The following is a 21,935-nucleotide window of genomic DNA, read 5'->3' as shown; positions in this document are numbered from 1 at the left end:
TATTCCGGGAGCCAGGCAATGGGAATCTGAAGGAAGCTCACTGCATTCCTAGCTGGCTCCTGTGGCTCAAGGTTATCTAGTCACTGTTATCATTATGTTACCAGTACCTTTTCTTCTTTAATGGATTCAGACGACTGATGAAGAAGTTCCAAGGGCCAGACTGCATCATGGAATAAAAGAGCCTTTTTCCATAGCACAAAACACTTCTGGGAGTAGGAGCAGAGCAGGATTTCCCTGCAGTTACAAGGACTCTTCTCTTCCCATCTGAACTTCTAGAGACTCTTGGCTCTTGGCTTTGCAAAAATATGACCAAGAGGACACCCAGACAAGCCACTTCAGAAGCTCCAACATCCCTTCTTGCTTTAAAGGGATCATTAGTGCCATTCATTATTCCAACCAGGGTTGGATGGTGTATTCTCAGTATTCTGTCTGTATTCTCAGTATTAGGGATGCTACAGTAGAAGCCTCCCACATTAGAGACTAACCCTGGGCTATGTAGCAAAATCTCGCCTTGAAAAACATGAAAAGAAAGGAAACAAAACAAAACACACAGCTTTGAGGAACTCCCCCTCTGGTGGGTGTGAGTAGCACCCAGGCAGACACAGTAACAGAGGCAGGTGGGGAAACAACATCACATTCGTATGGTCCCCCATATCTAATAGGAAGCACTCTGGATACATCAGAAAGGACCACAATTTTGCTGACCAGAAAAGTCTCATGGTCCAGGCTGTCACTGTAACATCAAGTGAGATGTTTTTACAAAAGAAACCATGAAAGCAAAATCCCGAAATTACAAGCATTTAAAGTTGGAATTCAAATTATGTCGCTGTGTAAAAGGCTTATTTTTAAAGCAATATTCTTCAGTATTTAAACTCAGCTTCTTGGGATATTATATGTTGAGATCTACTATATCCCAAAATTTTGAGTATTGCCAACATTCTAGGCACAAAGAACTCTGATTTATGCTTAATTTCTAGAAACACATTTCTTTATCATTCTCAAAGGACCGAATAACCTTCTACTTATTGCCCACAGAAATATTTTCATTCACTTGATAATATTAGGTCCCATCCTAGTTAGTCTTTATTGTCAACTTGACACAACCTAGAGTCATCTGAAGGGACAAGCCTCAGCTGAATGATTGCCTGGGTCATGTTGGCCCGTGGGCATGTGTATAGGGGAATTGTCTTGATTGCTAAGTGATGGAGGAGGGCACAGCCCACTGTAGGTGGTACCAGCCATGGGCAGATGGTCTTGGGCTGTACAAGAAAGCTAGACGAGAATAGCACAGAGAGTTTCGCTGCAAGCAATGTTTCATCATAGTTCCTGCCTTCAGCTTCCTGCCTTGATTTCCTGCCCTGACTTCCTTCAGTGCTGAACTGTGATCTGCAAGTGTAAGCCAAATAAATCCTTTCCTCCACCATGGTGCTTTTGGTCAGGTTGTTTATATATTATCCTACTCTCCAAGTGTACTGAATCTGACCAAGGGTTTCTCCTCCATGTAAAAAGAATACAAATTAATACACAGAAACCTAGATATTTAATTTAAGAAAGGAGTAATGAGCTGGCAAGATGGCTTACTGGGTAAAAGCCCTTGCCACCAAGACTGAAGACCTGAGTTCATTTCCAAGGACCCACATGCTAGAAGGATAGAGCCAACCCCTATAGGTTGTTCTTTGACTACACCCTCCTTATGGTCTCCCCCCCCACACACACACAAATAAAGAAATGCTATTACATTTTTTAATAAGCACCATGAGCTGAACATGAAGACCAAAATTTTGACATGTGGCACAGACCTAGATAGTATAGTTCTTATCCCGAATCGAGGAAGCAGTTTTTTCAGCAGATGGAGAGACCATTACAGAGAGCTACAACTGTTCAAAACCCATAAATAACTGATGCCAGGGTGCTCAGCTCCAGGGCATACATCTTTAACACAACTCCTACACCTGAGGCTCAGGGAACATCACAGAAGATGAGGAGAAAAGACTGTGAGAGCCAGAGGACCAGGAAGTCTTCTATGAGATTGTGTCTCCTAGAAATGCCAGGGAAATTTCATATATGATACCTCAACTACATGGCTGCCTGAACAAGATCTGAACAAGGACAACACCAATAAACATGCTAACGTGGAAGGGGAAATCTCATGGGGCCTCAAATCTCATGGGACCCCACACTTAGACAAACACCACATGGACTCATTGGGTTGTATTTATATATGTTATATGCATATGTTTATATTATACATATAACAAAAATTAAAGAAAAATTCATGTTAAATGTTTTTAAAAGTGTATCTTTGAGCATGAATATGAATCTGTTGGCTTCTGGATTCTTCCTTTTGAGATTATACTAAGACATTTTGCCGAAGGAAGAAGAAAACCATGCCCAAGGCCAGATAATTTCTTTTTATTTTTGCTGTGAAGATTAAACCCAGGTCTCACACATCACAAGCTGGGCAAGTGTTCTTTCTCTGAGCTACATCCCTAGGCTTTGTATGTGTGTGGTGGGGGGAGGGGAAGTCACTAACTTGTCCAGGATAGCCCTGCCTCAGCATCCCAAATAGTTGAGGACACAGGCCTGCATCACCAGGTTTTGCTCCTGAATACATCTTCTTAAGGACACATTCGAACAAGCTTTAGGCATTTCTGTCTCTGTAAAGCCAGCTTGTTTGGCGGTAACCCCTAGCTCAAAGCACATGCCTTTAATCATCAGAGAACAGGTTTACCTTCGGCAACGCTTCTGCCACAATAGCTCGCCTGTGGGGAGGATGCTGGACCAGCCTGCTTTCTTCCTGCCTTTCTCAATTGGCTGGTGACCTTGAATCTGAGGCAGCTTTGTCAGATACTGAAAAACCCTGATTACGAAGCTTAGCCCTGACCAGGTCAGGGACAAATTTCAAAGAGATGGAGAGCCTGCAAAGTGAAAATAAATGATGTTTTATTGGACCGAGCTTGAGAGTGGGCTCCGTCTCAGGCAGCTTTCACGGAAGTAGAAAGCCTGCTTCTTTGTCTTACGGTAGAATGTTCTGACAGATGGGGACACAAGCCAGACATCGGCTTCTATAATCCCTGGAGAAAAGATTAAAATGAACTCATGGCAAGAGTCAAAGTTTCTGTTCAAACGCAGCCTGAAGCTGTGGAGCACAAAAACTACTCAGATTCACTTTGTTCTTTGCTTTGGAAGGTACTGAGTCAGCTGAAGCAGTATCTCCCCCGGCTCACCCCACTGGTCCCCTTACATGATGTGATGTCCTTTGTCTGCCAATTGGGTGTTGCATTAACTGCAGTGTGAAAACACCGTCTTACTGGTTTCTTTCTTTTTTTTGTCAGTGATGATGTGGGGAGGGCGACACTGAGATTTGACTGAATAATCGTTTGTATCACTTTGGGCCAAAAACTGGCGGAAGCCTAGAAAGACAACCATGGCTATTTGTTGTCGGATGTCTTCCTTCCCACAAAAAGTAATGCAGATCTGTCCTCATATGGGGGACAAAGCATTCTGGGTCAGCCTTCGGCAGCAGCAGACTCTCTTCAGGTCTGATTACTGTCAGGCTCCAATGTTCTCATCGATAAATGATGAGGTTGAACCAGATGGTTCCAAAAGAACTTTCGGACTGTGGGGCTTGGTGACTAATTGTTGAGGCTCATACCAATGAATTTATAGTCTGTGCCTATTTACCATTGTGGGTGGTTCTCCTGGAGATGAGAACATCTGTGTAAACACTGGCTCATTCTTGGATCAGGGGACACTGCCCCCAAGAAGCCACATGGCATTACTTTCTCTAGCCACCTGAGGACAGTGACAATAACCCAGCTGGCATTCTAGAATACACTCATCTTGTCGCCTTTTTAACTATTTGCTTTCTAACAATACAATTATAGGAATAATAAAACCTTCTTATGGACCTTACGTTGAAAATACAGCAAATGAGAAGGAAGAATATTATAACTCACTCTGATTCCACCAAATGGTTCAGTCTTCTGTCTATGCAGTTTGAAAAGCTACACACTCATAAAGATAAAATTTACTATACTGTTCTCATTTAACATTGTAGCAGAGCAGATTCCAGTGTCATTGAAACGCGCTTTATTGGCAGCAGCATCAGCGTTAATCTTAGATGATCCATGCTGATGTTTCTGTAAGATTGAGGGTAACCATTATTGATCAGGCATTATGCCCGGTACAGTGCTAACTGCTTAACCTCCTATTAACTCTCAGACTGTCCCATTTCCCAGAGAATGGTGCTAAAGCTCATGGAACTTAAGTAACCTGACCATGGTGACTAGATGTTGTAGCTGAAATTGGAACCTAGGTCTTTACTTATCTGTGCTTGTGTATCTGCATCATATTTCACAAATGTCTTCTTACTTGAAAGCTTTCCTTTTTGTCTAATATTGATAAGAATGATGTATTCAATATTTTTACATGGACTCTCTACATTTTGAGTTAATTCTATAGGATAGAATTTTAGAAGTAGAGTCACTATTTTAAAAATGACAACCAGTCTGGGCATGGTGGTAGGCATCTTTAGTCCCAGCACTTGGGAGGCAAAGGCAGGCAGGTCTCTATGAGTATGAAGCCAGCTTGGTCCATATAGTGAGGTCCAGGGCAGCCAGGGATACATAGTAAGACCCTGTCTCAAAACAACTATAACAAAAAATCATGAGCATTATACACATCCACAGAACAGGTTTTCCTTGAATTTATTTATTTCACAGATTCTTACTGTAACATGCTTATCTCACTCAGTCATTGAATTTGATTCCTTACATGCACATTTTAATTTTGTTTTGAAAAAAAATCCACAAAAAATTCTTTTCCTTTCACAGTAGTACAGGAGCTATGCATTTTATTTTAAGTGTTAGCCATGCATGTTTTTCCTTTGAGTCCTTAGTAATTGGACTGGCTTTATGGGAAATTCAAGGGATTTGCCACAATTCTTAGAAAGCAGATATCTGCAGCAGCATGCTGTGTTCAGAAAACTTTGTTTGTAAATAAGAGAAGAGGAATTAATAATTTAGGACATTTTATAGGTCATGACTTGTCATTAAAGTTTGTTGTATTGATGCTTATTTCATCAACTTTAATACAATTACTAACGTGCTTAGGTGTTTGCTTTTTATGTAATAGCGGCCATCACTGTGACTTTTGTTTGGAATGACTGGTCTGCCTCTCCCCTGACTAGGTCTGCCTCTTTTGGTGCAAAGAACAATTGCAAGGACTATTGTACTTCAAGAAATAGTAGGAAAAGGTCGATTTGGGGAAGTGTGGCATGGAAGATGGTGTGGGGAAGATGTGGCTGTGAAAATATTCTCCTCCAGAGATGAAAGATCTTGGTTTCGGGAGGCAGAAATTTATCAGACAGTGATGTTGAGACACGAGAACATCCTTGGCTTCATTGCAGCTGACAACAAAGGTAAGGTCGCTCTCACCACGGTCAGCAAGAAAAATGTCAGATTGCATGTGAGATAGAGGGGAGCCATCACATTGACGCCGGAAAGCACACACAAGTCTATCTTCTTTATCGAGAAAATTCTCTTCTCTTTTCCAACAAGTAAATGCCCATAACCAAGCAGTGAAGTGCAGCAGCAAATGGTCAGTGTGGAGTCGTGATAATGCAGTGAAGCCTGTGTTTCAAAATATTAGATAACTGGTACTGGTCAGGGACCAGCCATCTGCAACTGGAGTCGGTCCTCAGGAAGCCTCCTGGCCTAGTTATCCCGTCTTCAGTCTCCCTGGGTCATGCAAACATCTAGAGGCATCTTGGACTGTGGAGAGCATTTGGGTGTGCTGCTGTGGGATGGTATTAGAATTTCTAGAGGCTGCTGTTTACCAGCTGGGATGGAATCTGTATCACAGGCGTTGTGTGTACAGTTTTCAGCATACGTCCCCTCCAGACTGAGAGAACGGGGCAGGAGATTGATAGTTTTCTTTCATTGTCAACTTGACTGTACCTCAGAATTTCAAGTTTAACTCTGACAGATAAGCAGTTGTGGGCTGTTTTAGTGTCCTGGAATAAAACAGATCATCTATCTGGTATTTAAAGTCAGTACTCTTAAAATACTGCACATGCGTTGGGTGGAGAGGAAGGGATGCAGTTAGTGGATTATCTCCTTCTCTTCCTCTTCCTACAATGCTTTGGCCCATTTGTTGTACAACAAAAGGGAAATGCAGACAGGAGTGAGAAAACTCAGTCCAGTCAGGTTGGAAATTAGAACTTTAATCAGTATCTATGAAGAACTTCGATGAAGCCACAGTTACAATCTCATCAAAAAGCACACATACAAAAAGGTTAAACTAAATATCTATGAATTTTACACATCTACTATTGCCTGGGAAATTTAAAAAAAAATTAGTTTTGTCTAATAGTAACATTATCATGATTTTATTTATTATTAATTAGATGACAAAAGAGAGGCTTAGCATTTGTTGACCACAATTATGCTACTTAGTTATGATTTGTAAGGAAAGAGAGTAAATTTGAGATGATAATACTAATACAAATATTACTACTACTACTGCTGCTGCTAATGATAATAGTAATGATAGTACTGCTGCTACCACTACTAATTATTATTATTATTATTTCATGTGTTTGGGTAGTTTCCTGCATGTATGTCTGTGTCTAGTGCCCAGCAAGGCTGCAAGAGGTTGTTGGCTCCCCTAGAACTGGCGTTACAGATTATTGGGAGCCACCATGTGGATGCTGGGTATTGAACCCAGTTCCTCTGGAAGAGCAGCCAGTACTCTTAACTGCTAAGCCATCTCTCCAGCCCCCTTTTCCAAGTTCTTAAGGACATATACTTTAACACCATATCCAGAGTTTTGAAAAAACAGACACTGTTCCAAGGTTCAGAACCACTTCCCTCTGCTAATCTTGAGCTGTGTTATTTCCTGGTCAGGTTAACAAGCAGTGGTATCAGCACAATGTTGACCAGCCACATAACTCACCTTGAAGAACTATTTTAATCACAGTGCTTACTGGCTTACATACAAACCTGTCACAAAGAGGTCATCTTTCATCTTTGTTTCCTTTTGTTTTTATTTTATTTTATTTTATTATGTGTTGGTGTTTTGTCTGCATGGATGTCTGTGTGAGTGTGTTGGATTACCTGGAGCTGGAGTTACAGATGTGAGCTGCACTGTGGGTGCTGGGAATTGAACCTGGGTCCTCTGGAAGAGCATCCAGAGCTCTTAATGGCTGAGCCATCTCTCCAGCTCCTGTTTCCTTCTGCTTAACTGGCTTTTCTCAGTCATGTCCTTCCTTGTCAGCCATTTTGTACGAATACCAAATGGTCTCTAACATCACATTCATCTTCACAAATTCTTTATTCATGTAACATTTACAGTTTACATTGTAGCGGAGTGTCTCACAAGGACCTTGTTGTGAGAGAGCACAGCCAGGTGCAGGCGTCAGCAGGGAGAGTCTGAGGGTGAGGTTAGTGTGGGGTGGGTCATTAGCGAACTTTATACTGTCCTGCCTTTTGTACGGCATGAAGCTTTCTTCCTGCCTGGTTGTGGAAATGAAATGGCTGGAGAACACACAGCTGCTGAGCACACAGCACCTGCCAGGAACACATCTCAGCAAAACGCTCACTGCAGAGTCCATCTGAGTCCCAGAACTGGCCAGGGCTGCCTATGCCGCCGGAGACACTTGGTATCGAAAGCTACAACTAATTGTTGAAGTGCTGCGACATAGAGAAACTTCGGGCTAATTTTTCATCTGTTAAAAGTCTTCATAAAATGCTAGGTTTTTGTTTAAATGGATGTGCTATCTGAGACTATCTAGCCATCATATCATAGAAGATAGCTCTTTTTAAAACTGTTTGGAGCATTCATTTCCTATTTTTCAAGGCAAACATCATGGGCATTGTTAGCACATCAACACTCCTGTGGTAGAAATAGTACTTTGTGTAAATTTGTTATATGTATTGTCTTTATTAGTTTAATCTTTCTGAAAAGCTTAAGAGTGATGGGCAAGGCTGAGGCCAAATGAGCCTCTCAGAAGTTGCTCCCACAGTTCACCTTTCCAAAGTTTCCCATATACTGTGAAAGCTCCCACCAACAACTATTGATGAAGGCAAGCAGGCAAAGAGTTGCTTGTTTGTTAGAACCACCTTCCACGACTTTGCGTTTTCATGGAAGCTTCCCCCATACCCACACCTTCAATAACTCATCGAGAACTTTTACTTCTCCAGCTTCAGCTTCCTTGTTGAAAGAATTAACTTTGTTTCATAAATGGCACAGATGAACTTTAAATACTGTTGTTGTTAAAAGTGCTTGCTGGCTTTCTCAACATTTACAACAAGTGACGTTTTCTCATTAGATAATGGAACTTGGACTCAACTTTGGCTTGTATCAGAGTATCATGAACAGGGCTCCTTATATGACTATCTGAATAGAAACATAGTAACCGTGGCTGGGATGATCAAGCTGGCACTTTCCATAGCCAGTGGTCTGGCTCACCTACATATGGAGATTGTTGGTACTCAAGGTACGTATCTCCTTCCAGAAAGCTGGCCCTTGGATTGACTTTGTTTTAGTTCTTTACAGTCATCAAACACAGAGAAACAATGGAGGTACTTCATAAAAGTGAGGTTCTTGTCATGCTGCAAACAAGTTTCTCATACTCAGCACCACACGTTATTCATGATGTAGTTTTATCCCTGGTGGCTCCATCCATGCCATTAGTCCGTACACCAAAAGGTGTTCTTTTGCCGGCAAAGGCTATATATCCACATTCTGCAAATATAAATGCTTGCTTTTGATAATTAAAATTTGGCTGGGAAAGATAACAAGACCATGAAAGAATATTTGAGGGTGGGTGGGGGTAGCTGAGGCGGAAGGATTTCCATGAGTTTGATGCCATCCTGGGTTACATGTGAATTCCATACTAGGCTGGAACTGTCTCAAAAAGATTAAAAAAAAAAAGAGAATATTTGAATATCCTACTTGAAAGTCAAATAATATCCTCTGCTTTGCCAGTTTACTGAGCCTATAGGAAACTGACTCAAAAGTCATTAGTCCAAACAGGTCACCCAGTTCATGACCCCTTTATACTCTTAGAAATTATTGAGCTCCCCAAAATTTTGGTAACTGTAGGTTATATTTATTAATCCATTCCATATTAAAAACTTTTCATTGAGAAATTAAAAAATTATTTATTTCAAGAACTGTAATTATCCAATTGAATATTAATGTAAATAACAGCTTCCAAATGTTTTACAACTTTTTTTTCTAACGCAATGTAGTGGAAATAGTGGTTTTGTTTTACATTTTTAAAAATAGTTTTAATATCCAGCTTATTTCACACATGCTCTTTATCCCATTTGTCCCAGTATATGGTTTTGGTTGAAGTAATTGGAGAAATGATGACGTGAACCAGATAGGTATATATGTAGTAATTTTAAGGACCCTTATGGGTCTTTTGTTCTTATTTGAGAATTGCTAGAGTAGAGTAGTAAGATTTTGAGATGTGTTTTTTTAGAAAACATTTGCCCTCTTGTGGAACACACATAGTAGTAACCTGAACTCATTTATTGAAAACCTCGTTGTTAGTGTCCACAACTGTCATATGGTGCTCTGTACATTGGAACTGCTTGAGTATAAAGCAAGAGACTACCCTCACTTAGCTTGGAGTTTAGCCAGAAGACTGCATGTCCCTCCAAAACAAACTGCTGCTCTTCTGGACGTGGGGTGCAGTCAGGGAAGATGTGTCTGAGAGGAAGACTTTTGAACTAAGTCTTCTAAGTGACTGGATTCAGAAGACTCTGTCTTCAGTAGGCGACAATATGAATACACTTTTCTTATGTTTTGTAGGTAAGCCTGCTATCGCTCATCGAGATATAAAGTCAAAGAATATCTTAGTGAAAAAATGTGACACTTGTGCCATAGCTGACTTAGGGCTGGCTGTGAAACATGATTCAATCATGAACACTATAGACATACCCCAGAATCCCAAAGTGGGAACGAAGAGGTAAGATGACTTTCGCTGGTAGCTTCCTAGAGTTTATATGATTGATCAAACACCATGAGTGCCTATAGTGTGTATCCAGATGTGAAGAACTTTAGACCTGAAAAAAAAAAAAGAATTCTTTGTGGAGACATTGAGAAGCCATAATGACTACAGAGTGGGAGAGCTGACTTTTTTGTCCTGGTGAAGTAGCCATTGAGTGCAGAGTCTAGTCCAGGGTTGTGGTGGAAGAGAAGATGGCATGCCATGTTTATGTGACACAGTTTCTGGATGTCTCTCCTGCAGAAAAGAAACCACCTCAGTCGTATATAGGAACTGAAGGGACTCTAGCCAGCTTGAACATGGCAAACATGGCTCTGGCAGGCCTTGAACTTCTTCCCCATTCTCTGGCCTTGCTAAAAACTATTAGATTGCATTCCTAAAGCCAGCCACCAAGCTCTATCCCCTTATTTGGCTACTTCCTCCTCTGGAAGCTGACTACCATGATCCAGCTATCAAAGTATTGAGGTCCAGCAATCAAAAGCCTCCTTTGGCTCACCTAATAAACACACCCAATTAAAATTAAACACCTCATCCTAACACGCGGTTTCCCCTCTACTTTTATAAGACATCATTTTCCTATTACCCACATCTGTCTCCTCTCTATCCAGAGGAAGTCCTTTGTCCTCCAGGACAAATACCCCTGCCCTCTCCCTTGTTCCCTTACCCTTCTCCCTCATCCTCTATCTTCTATCTTTGTCTCTTATTCCCTGCCCCTAATGACCAAATTCCCATAACATCAATCTCCTTTGTGCTGAGAACTTGGCCTTGGGAGTCCTGAGCTGATACTCATCCTTTTAGGAACTCCAGCACTTTTATGCCTCATCAGTGAGCTACAAGTCAGGTCTTGATGTATAGGCTCAGGTTTTAAAGAACACATGCAAAATCAATGTATTTGAGGAGATAGGTTAGGGACTCTATATAATAAAACCACATGTGTGATAGTCTATTACCTTAACACACAAAGATATAGTGTATCAATTTATATCTTACCCATAGCTGAACTTGTCCTTGGTTTCCCAGAATGATGCACTTGAGATAATATGCATTTGAACACAATTTTCACTTTCAAGGAACAGAAGATAATAAAGCTAGGAGAAAGCATGGAGTGATAAGGAGCACACTCCACACAGCTGTGGCCACGACAGGCTCATCATCAGTCAGGAACTTCTGGTGTGTTCATTGTTTTGACCACCAGGTGGCTCCTTAGCTTGTCTTCTCTCTCTCCTTTACCTGAGTTCCATGCTTCATGCTACTTTTTCATAATTCCAGAGCTCTTGAGCTTGAATTCACAACAATCAATATATTTTCCTGAGCTTATTACAGCACTTGAGAATAGAGAGTTTCTAAGGAGAATAGAGAATTTCTAAGGAGGTAGAGCTGGCCTCTAAGCCAGCTGAGATTTCAGGACAGTGCCTGCAAGCCATTGGCTGTCTACTGGTAGACATGATTGAGGTCACAGAGACATTCCAGGGAAGCATGCACAGAATGAGCAGTCTTAATGGACCCTCTTCTTTTCTCACTAAGGACACCCGCCGGACTGTTTCTGCATCAGGGGCCCTCAGGCAGGACTTGGGTGCTGGTTTCCTTTCGGGGAGTCCAACACTTTGAAAAAGAACTCCAGAGTATATATTCTGGGAAAATGCCCACCTCTGTATGGGCCAGTTGGGCTCAGTCAGGCCCTGTGACTCCAGGACTTCTACCCTTAAGCTTTGTTCAAACAAGGCTATACTATTCTTGGCACAGTGTATAGTAGAATTCTTCATTCTGAGAAGGTATTTGTGGAAGAGCATCTAGCCTTCCTTGTGTTGGAGACTGAGCTCCCTGTGGTGAGTGAAGCCCACCGCTTGTCAGACAGGAACTTTCTGTGATGACAGATTCTTAGGATGCTGAGCTCCATCTCTGTTCTTGAATGCTTTGCTCACTGACCTTCCCAGTTTATTCTTTCCAAGTACTAGGCTACTGGTGGTCTTTCTACAATGTAAAACCATGTGACCTTTAATTTCATTTAAAATGTTTAAGAATGATGGTTGAATCAATAACTGTGTTTTTTAATTTCACCCTATTATGGTATCTGAGCTGTACCTTTGAAATTGATACGAGCAATCTTAATTTATGTTTTGTATCACGATGCATTAAAATTGTGGTTTACTGGACCGAATCTCAATGTGCACATTTTTGAAGGTATATGGCTCCTGAAATGCTTGATGATACAATGAATGTGAGCATCTTTGAGTCCTTCAAGCGAGCTGACATCTATTCTGTGGGGCTGGTTTACTGGGAAATAGCTCGAAGGTGTTCGATTGGAGGTAAGATTTTGGAGATATTCTTTTGTTACCTTTCCTTTAACACCGAGTACAAGATGTGAATTTCTGTATTTTCCCATTAGTACACTGGATTGTTTCTGAATAGTTAAGAGAATTCCTTTCAGTAATTTTTTTTTCAGGACAGAAGTGAAGTGTCCTGTGGAGAGTGTGTGTGTGGGGTATCTTTTGAATTTTACTTAGATGTGGGTGACAGTTCTGATCATTCTGATGCCTGTAATGATTCTTTTGAGTCCTTCAAAAATGATCTGATTGGAGTTTGCAAGCAGCTGCTATCCCTACTCTTATCCCGAAGAAGCTAAGTAACTGGCCAAGGCAGCAGGCCTGGCAGCCTTCCGCTGCTCAGGCTTTTCCTCTTTTCTCTCCTCTGATGTAAATACAACACAGGGATGGATAAAATGGAGTGGGGAAGTGAGTGATAGCTCACCTCTTGCCCTCTACTGCTCCCTGCAGCTTAGAAATTGGTAAGGGAACCCCTGCTAATGCAGTCTAATGAAATTGTTGCATCAGTGCAGAAAAAGTTAAATGCTCATATAAAGCAGTTTACCGAGTATTCTCTTATGAGACACACTTAGGATTAAGCCTTCCTTGGTTTAGCAGTTGTGTGTGTGTGTGTGTGTGTGTGTCTGTGTGCCTCCATATGCTATGGTAATGAGCTCATGTGGAGGTTAGAGGACAGCTTCTGAGATTGGATTTTCTCCTCCCACCCTGTGGGATCTGGAGATTGGATCACTTTGCCAGGCTTGGAAGCAGTACTTCATGGGCTGAGCCAGCAACCTAAAAACCCAAAATGCTGTTTTGATAGATAAATATACTTTATTTACAGTGCACTGATGTTATGCTATAAATATGGCAATTAGGGTTATTTTTGAACCATGAAATGATAATATATGAAAATAAAAGTCACAACATTTTATTGGAGACATATTTACTTTATTGTGTATTATAAAATTATATACATTAATGCAGGATTTTAGGTATTACATATAATAACTACATTAATTTTACATTTTATAAAATTTGTTTTATAGTATAAAGTTATGTCATAACTTTACATAAATATTTAATTGAGTAATTTGAACTGAATCCTGCTTTATAGTGATATATTATTTTAACAAAAGTGAGATTCTACTTTTCCAGGATATGATGTGTGCCTTGCAGAACTAAGTGTACTAATTTGAAATACACATCACTATGGATTCTATATGTAGGAAAATTTATTTTGTAAATTTCTTGTAGGAATTGTTGAGGAGTACCAGTTGCCTTATTATGACATGGTGCCTTCGGATCCTTCAATAGAAGACATGAGGAAGGTTGTTTGTGACCAGAAGTTCCGACCAAATATTCCAAACCAGTGGCAAAGCTGTGAAGTAAGGCTATTATGTCCCCCCTCCTGCGTCCTCTTCCTCCTCTCTCCTCTTCTTCCCCCTCCACCTCCCTCTTCTCCCTCCCTTCCTCTTGTTCATCCACCGGAGGTCAACACAAGCTATGTTCTTATGTATATCTTTCCATTTTACTCTTCAGATTAGTATCAGTGAGGATTTCCAGAGAATATGCTGTTCTTTCTTAACCCAGTTGCACAATTTATTCCATATATGGAGGGATGCCTTCTTTTAAATGTCTTTAGAGGGATTTATTTATTTTAGCAGTATGTGTCCATGGCATGAACCCCTGAAGCCCTGGTGGCTTCTGACAACAGGGCATTAGTGTTTCTCTGAAGTCCTCTGTAGCTTAAGTGATACAGTCTGGGACATATGCCTTCACCGAGGTGGTTCAATAGTCATCCTCACTGCCCCTTGGTGTTGCCATCCCCATGCAGTTTCCTGGTCTCTGTATCCGGCAAACAGAGGAAACAGGGCTGCACACACTGGCTTTTCAGTGTTTGGCACAAGGGATACACAGTTTCCACTCATGCCTCATAGAACCAGTCACATGGTCCCACCACACTGCAAGGGGCTGGGAAGTGAGGGGCATGGGCCAAACCAATGGCTAGTGAATATTATAATCGGTAACTTATGCCTAATCTCTAGCTGCCTGAAGCTTAACCCTTCTCATCAGAAAAGCCCCTCACCTTAGATCCCGTTGTTATCTGTCTTGTCATCATAAGCAATGCAGGACTGTGGCCAAAGCATAGTGGACACACAGTCCTCAGTCCTCATTCTGCCTCCCGTAAGCTCTGACAGAGGGAGAAAAGGCAGCATTCTCCCCGTATGATGTGCTCCAACCTCCCCTTCCAACCACTACTGTTTACTTTCTGCTTTCTTTGAATATAAAAATAGGGTCATTTTGTGTGACACTGTTGCTTTTTATTTCGTAGTTACAGGATCATTTTATGCAGTTACCTTTTTACCCTATTCGTTTCCTTCTTCCATGATTTTAGCTCTTTTGTTGAAGGCAAGTCTTAGTAATTTTGTCTTTTGTGTAGTTATTTCAACTCTGCTTACTTGAGAAGCAAGCTTTGAGCCTTGTATAATGTAAGTGAAAGAATTAATTTTTCTAATATTATTATTTTTTTTCAAGATAGGGTTTCTCTGTGTAGGCTTGGCTGTCCTGGAACTCACTCTATAGACCAGGCTGGCCTCAAACTCATAAAGATCCACTTGCCTCTGCCTCCTGAGTGCTGAGATTAAGGGTGTGCACCCCCACACCCAGCTACTATTAGTTTTAAGTACATGGGGATATAAACTATTAAAGTTTAAACTATAATAATTAGATGAAAACTCATGAATACACAGTTTGGAAAGCAAAACATTCCAAAATCTTTGAGGAATTTTCTGCCTTGCTGAGTGGCTGATATTAATATTAATAATTTCTTATTATTCTCTGATCTTATTTATTTTGCCATATGTGTGTGTATCTTGAAAAATATTTGCATTTATGTACTTATGAAAATTATGAGTAAAGCTTATTACAAATATTCTTTTTAATTTTTTTTACCATATGTGTGTACATAAGAGAAATCTGTCCATTTTCATTGCTGTGTAACATCTTTCCTTGTGGATATAATAGGATTTCTTTGTCTATTCTAGTATTGGTTATCATATGAGATTTTTAGTTACCATTATTAAAGGTGCTGTTGCCATATGTATTAGTGAATTTTATGGTTGCTGTGACAGAATCCATGAAAAAAGAACTTAAAGAGGAACAGTTAGTTGTTGCTCATGTTTGAAGGAAAAGGCATGGCAGCGGGAACATGGGGCAACTGGTCACAGGGTGTCTTAGTTACTTTCCTATTGCTATGAAGAGACATCATGACCAAGGCAGCATAAAAAAGAAAGCATTTAATTGGGGTCTCATGGTCCCAGAGGATTAGAGTCCCTGACCATCACGGTAAGATATGTGGCAACAGGCAGGCATGGTGCTGGAGCAGTAGCTGAGAGCTGACATCTGATCCATCAGCATGAGGCAGAGAGAGAGAGAGAGAGAGAGAGAGAGAGAGAGAGAGAGAGAGAGAGAGAGAGAGAGAGAGAGAAAGAAATGGTGGGAGCTTTTAAAACTTCAAAGCCCTCTCCCAGTGACACACTTCCTCCAAGAAGGCCACGCCTCCTCATCTTCCCAAACAGTTCCATTAACTGTGGACAAGTGTTCAGACATATGAGTCTATGGGAGCCGTTCTCATTCAAACCACTACACACTGTGTCCAGAGTCAGGAAGCACACAGAGAATGGTGATGCTCAGCTGCTTTCTCTTTTTCACTCGGCTTGGGATATCAGCCCATGGAATGCTTCACCTACATTTGAGGTAGATCCTCCTCCTTCTCTTCAACCGTTCTGGAAATTAATGTGTTACCAAGGTGATTCTAAATTCTGCCCAATTGACAATTAGACTATCTATTTCAGGGGCTGGAGAGATGGCTCAGTGGTTAAGACCACTGGCTGTTTTCATATAGAACCAGAGTTCGGGACTCAGCTACCATTTAGTGGTTCACAACTGTCTGTAACTCCAGCTCAAGAGGATTTGATGTTTTCTTCTGGTACACACACACACACACAAAAAAAAAAAAAATCTAAAAAGAGAATTATTCATCACAGTATGTAAATATATATGTTCAAAAAGTTTGGAAGGTATATAGCTCTTTATTCTTTTGTGGTGTCCACTTAGACAGGCACAGCAATCTGCTTATTCTTTCTTACTGTGGTCCTGGGATCTCTGGTATTAAGTTACCTGCAAGTGGTGGTGAGCAACCTTTTCTCCTTAAAACTTCTTTTTTTTTCCTCACTCTTGAATGTGATAACTGCTCCATACAATTTTTTTAGGTTAAATAAAAATGGACTCTGATTTTAATAAATATTTGCCTCTTAATGCTTTTTCTACTGACTTTAAATTTATTTTATATTTATGTGAGTGAATATTTGTCCTGCATGTATGTATGCATATCATGTGCATAGCCGGTGGCCAGGGAAGTCTTGGAACTGGAGTCATGGATGGTCACCACATGGGCACTTGGAATTAAACCCAGGTCCTGTGCAAGAGAAACAAATGCACTTAACGGCTGTGGCTTCTCTCCAGCCCCTCTAATTGGTTTAAGGACTTCTGTCTTTTGTGCTCTGCAGTTTCTCTGTTTCATATGGCCAGCCTTTTTGTCCACAGGTGCTATAGGAATTTTGAAGGAAGCTCTCACTATGTAGCCCGAACTTGTAGGAATCCTCCTGCCTCAGCATCTCAGTACTGGCATCACACAGCATGCCCCACCATTACACTCAGCTTTGAGGTTAAACTTGTTTGGAACCAAGACTGTTCTAATTCTAAGGATTTGTGACATTCCTCTCTTCTAGAAAGTTCTGTAATAATATGTCTTCAGATAATTCTTCTCTCTTGTCTTCATTTCTATTTTTGGAAACTCACTGGCTGCTTTTAAACCTTCCAGATTCTACTTTGCTTCATGGATATTCCCTACGTTGGCACCTGTATTCTTGATCCCCTAGGTTTCTTTCCACTTCTTTACTTCTGCCTCAGTTATGTCTAATCTGCCATTTAACTTAGCCACTGGATTCTTTATTTTCATACCAAGAACTTTCACTAGTTCTGAAAGTATTGTTTTTTCCCCTACAGGTTGTTCAAGTTTTATTTCTCTTTTTTTCTCCTTTTTTTATTAAGAGATTTTCTATTTCTCTTTTAATGCACATTTCTTATCACTGATGTTTTATGGATCTAATCCTGCTAGTTAGTCTTTTGATTGGTTCCTACTTATTGGTATCCCTCCCCATCACTGAGTGCAGAATTTTATTATGAGTTAAGGTTTACTAAGAAACTAGGGCAGATTTTATTTTTCTCTTCACTCAAAATTAAAGTAAGTGTTTTCCTTACAAACTCGGTTTGGGGGGAAGATTCATCAACATACATTTATTTTTTATTATGTTTATTTTCTTGTATGTAAGTGGGAATGCATATGTGTGCCAGGGCACACGCTGCAGGCCAAAGGACAACCTGCAGGAGTCAGTTTTCTCTTTCCACCATGTGGGTCCCAAGATCAAACTCAGGTTGCCAGGCTCAGTTGCAAATGACTTTACCTGCTGGACAATCTTAACAGCTCAAGATTCATATTTACATTCAGGTCCTTTTTTGGCATCTTTAAATCTTCTCTTTGCTTTAGGCTGATTTTTCTGTCTTTCACACATGGTCCTCATCTCTGATTTTTCTAGAACAGAAGATGAGCACATGCCACTTGGAGCTCCGCCAGCTTCAGTGACTCCCTGGGACTCTTCATGTCTCACGCTTTTACATTGATTGTTCCTCTAAGAACTGTCTTAGTTAAGGTTTCTATTGCTGTGAAAAGACATCATGACCAGGACAACTCTTATAAAGGAAAACATTTAACTGGGGCTGGCTTACAGTTTCAGCTGTTTAGTCCATTATTATGGACATTATCAATGGCCATGGCAGCGTGCAGGCAGACATGGTACTGGTGAAGGAGCTTAGAGTTCTACATCTTGGATGTTCAGGCAACAGGAAGTGAATGAACTATATCCCACACTGGGGGTAATTTGAGCAAATATGAGACCTCAAAGCCCATTCCCACAGTGACACACTTCCTCCAACAAGGTCACACCTACTCCAACATGCCATACCTCCTAATAGTGCCACTCTCTATAGGCCAAACATTCAAGCACATGAGTACATGGGGGCATTCCTATTCAAACCACCACAGTATCTGCCTTCTTTCTTTGCCAGTTCATTCATACTGACTTTTTATATTTATTCTAAGATCATCAGTTGCAACATGTAATTATGAATGGTAAAAGTGGAAGTCTTAGTTTTCAGCTTGATGACTTTTTTCATGTGTGTGCACATCTGATGAAATATAACTGGGAATTCATACCATTGCCAAACCCTTCCATGGCTCATGCCACTTTTTAGCTGTTTGGTTTGAGACAGGGCCTTATCTGGCTGGCCTGGCCTTGAATTCCTGCTGCTTCTGTCTCTACCTCCCAAGTACTGGTACTGTGAGCTTGCACCACAGTGCTTAGCGATCATTGCTCTTCTTAGAAGAGTTTGGACATTGCCATCATTATGTCTCGGAATCAATGATTTCATTTAAGCTCATCTTTAAAAGGTTGATGTTTGTGCTCTTTAAAAAGATTTTACAGAAGTTTAGCCCAGTTTCCTCAATCACCCCCAATTCATGATTTTGCTTCTTCTTTTGCACTCTGTTGTGTGCACCTTTAACCCTTTGGTGTCTTTCTCTCCTGAAGGCACTCCGGGTCATGGGAAGAATCATGCGTGAGTGCTGGTATGCCAATGGGGCAGCCCGCCTGACAGCCCTGCGTGTGAAGAAGACCATTTCTCAGCTATGTGTCAAGGAAGACTGCAAAGTCTAGCACCACAGAAGACAAAAGGAAACTGGCTACAGCATCCTTTTGTGTCTCCTGCTTTGTGTAAATGTTTTTGCTTCTTTTTGCCGTGTTTTGTTTTAGTTCTACCTCAATGATGATTCATGACAGTGTTTAGGTGTCTCAAAGGCAGCATGAAAAGATAACTCTAAAGTTAAGCATGGGCAGGTCTTGACTTTTCCAATCTCCATGTTGTCATTAATTTTATTTTTAAAGGTGACACAACTCATTTTTTTATTTAAGGAGGAATATGTTATGAATATAAAATAAGCTACATAAGATAGTAAAACAAAACAAAACAAATTGTTGTTTTACTTGAACCAGGAGCACACACAAACGCGATGAAAATATACAAAAAATGTGAACTAGGGCATATTATAGGAAAATAGAACTTTAGAAGCTATCTGGACCCTTGAAAAGTAACGTTTGCTCAGAATGTTAATATCGAAAGCCTGAAACGGTGGAGATCATCAGTGGGTTCTGAGAGCAAGGTGATTCTCTCCGTGCATGCGCTCTCCTCCCTGCTGGCCACTCTCTTCATTACCATGACAGCATTCCCAAAGTAGTTAGAAAGCCACCCGAGCTGCTGCTTGTGATATCATAAAGAAGTCCCTGACGTCTTGAACACTGTGAACTGTTTCAGAGTCACAGAGCTCATGCCAGAGATGGTGACAACGCCTGTGACATCAAACACTGTGAAGTCGGCTGGCCCTCCACATTCCCTTCAGGTCCCACAGTTCTTTTCTCCCTAAGCGGGAGGGAGCATCTTCAGTCATAATACTTTTAATTTAGTCATAGAGACACTATATAGAGTATTTTGTAAGACCAGAACGGGCTTGCTAGAATCTCAAAACCAATCTACTATCATTTCCTCATAAAAAAATGTCATCGTTATCCCATTCTTTAATGAGAAAAATGTTTTCTGAACATTGCCAAAGACTGACCAAGTATAAACATATATTGTCTAGAGATGTATATCTTAAGATGTAATTACCTTGGGGTACATATTTAGAAATAAAATGACAAGAAGATAAAGATTTTGAGAAAAACTAAGAGAACTCTCCCAGAAGAGTTTAACCTCTGACTGGTACAGAGAGGACAACATTGGTTATTAGAAGACATTCTTAGCCTTTTAAGAGAACTGTGAGTAGAGAGTTTTGGAGGCTCTGCCTCTATTCTCCTTTTTTGAGGTATGAAATATTTAACAGGACACCTGATATTTCATTCCAATGTACTATACTGCTTTAGTAAAGGTGATTTAGCATGTCCTTCAGTGTTCCCAAACTCCATTACTCAGAACATTCTTCTGCCTGGATGTGTTCTCTGACAGGATCTTGCAGAGTGACGCTGCACACTAGCACATCCCATCCTTTGAGGGTTCTGGCAGTAAAGACACATTACCTGGATATTTAAAAGGGCAAATATTTGATCAAGCATAGTGCAGTCTTTTCATTACAGGTAGGGCAAAATTTTACTTTTTGGCTTTTAGATGTTCTACACAGTATAACATGGGGGGTCCCGTTCTGAAGGATGCACCTAAGTTTTCCACAAGAATACAACTTTGTGTGTACATTTCACCGTGGCAATATGATATGGGATTCATTTCATTTGTCTAGGCTGAGATAAGAGAAACAAAATGCCTTGATGACTATGGGGTTTGCCTATATTTCCATTCTCAATCATGCATTCATCCATTTATAAGCACAGAGCACCCCATAACTCACTTGCCACAATATTGGGTACAAGAGGGAATAAAAAGATAGATAGGTCCTGCCCTCAGGGATTTTAAAGTCTAATTTGGGAGTGGGAAAAAGCGTATGAGTATGAGGGAAGAAAGTAAATTGACAGATAAAATATGCAGTGGGATGTCTTGAGTTCTGTGTGACAATGCTTTCTAGAATAGGTCTGAAAAAAATCACTTCCAATTTGCAACACATTTAGAAAGGATCTTTATTTAGATATTATAGTCTAATTATATTATCAGTATCGAAAAGGTGCGCCTATGTGAATGGATATTAAAAGGAACTGTGTGAAGGGGTGATCTGGCTTGTGTTTATTACCTTACTTCACACAGTTTCTGCATGAAGGAAATGAAATGATTGACTTAGATGATTGTATTCAAATCTTTAATAAAAACTTAATACATCCTGTTCTATTTACCACACTGCTTTGTGAATATACTTACTAGATTTTTGAGAGAGGGTGTTTTATCATCTTTATTTTTTGTCATTATGTTTTATAATTTATTTGAGAGTATGCGAATGTAACTTATATTTTATTGATTCAGATTTCACTGTGGAGAAATCTGCACATCGGTGTGTTCTGAGACGTTTCGCTTGTTCTTATGCTGCTGAACTGTAATTCCTGAGTAAATAATCTTAAAGGACAGAGCGGCAAATGTGTAAGGGAAGCAGCAGAACTCGTAGTTTTTCCTTAACTCTCAGCACAGTTAGACATAGAAACCGCTCACTTATTAAAAATAGAGTAACATTTAGAGAATAAGGCAGATTTACTGTACATACCTATGCAGTTCAATTTGATACTACATGTTTTAAATGGAATGTCATGTAATAATTGTTCCTTTTAAATATTGTTGTGAGCAAAAATATCTCCTTAGGCTAGGTGCACAGTGACATCATTGTTTTGCGCCTTATGGATATTTTGGCTCTGGGTATAGCATAGAGCTTAGGAATGCTATTATGAATTTTAGTACTGTATGCAGAAATGATGGGACTTATACACAGCATCACTTCTTGAAATATG

The 21,935-nt window shown here is 40.3% G+C and overlaps 1 protein-coding gene across 1 annotated transcript in view; it reads left to right on the top strand.

The window, feature by feature from the left end:
• The window catches only part of Acvr1c (activin A receptor type 1C), a 44,121-nt gene extending 22,467 nt beyond the window's left edge, over positions 1–21,654 (top strand). Inside the window, exons 3-8 of the mRNA XM_028873479.2 lie at positions 5,192–5,422; positions 8,333–8,500; positions 9,826–9,982; positions 12,203–12,327; positions 13,582–13,712; positions 19,035–21,654. Of these exons, the coding sequence (XP_028729312.1) occupies positions 5,192–5,422; positions 8,333–8,500; positions 9,826–9,982; positions 12,203–12,327; positions 13,582–13,712; positions 19,035–19,160 (938 nt within the window). The 3' untranslated portion in view covers positions 19,161–21,654. The remainder of the gene's footprint in view (positions 1–5,191; positions 5,423–8,332; positions 8,501–9,825; positions 9,983–12,202; positions 12,328–13,581; positions 13,713–19,034) is intronic.
• The last annotated feature ends 281 nt before the right edge of the window (positions 21,655–21,935 follow it).

This window comes from Peromyscus leucopus, chromosome 4 (genome assembly GCF_004664715.2).
Source record: "Peromyscus leucopus breed LL Stock chromosome 4, UCI_PerLeu_2.1, whole genome shotgun sequence".
Taxonomy (NCBI): domain Eukaryota; kingdom Metazoa; phylum Chordata; class Mammalia; order Rodentia; family Cricetidae; genus Peromyscus; species Peromyscus leucopus.
The sequence above is the reverse complement of the archived record's forward strand: the minus strand, read 5'-3'. Positions and strand labels throughout refer to the sequence as shown.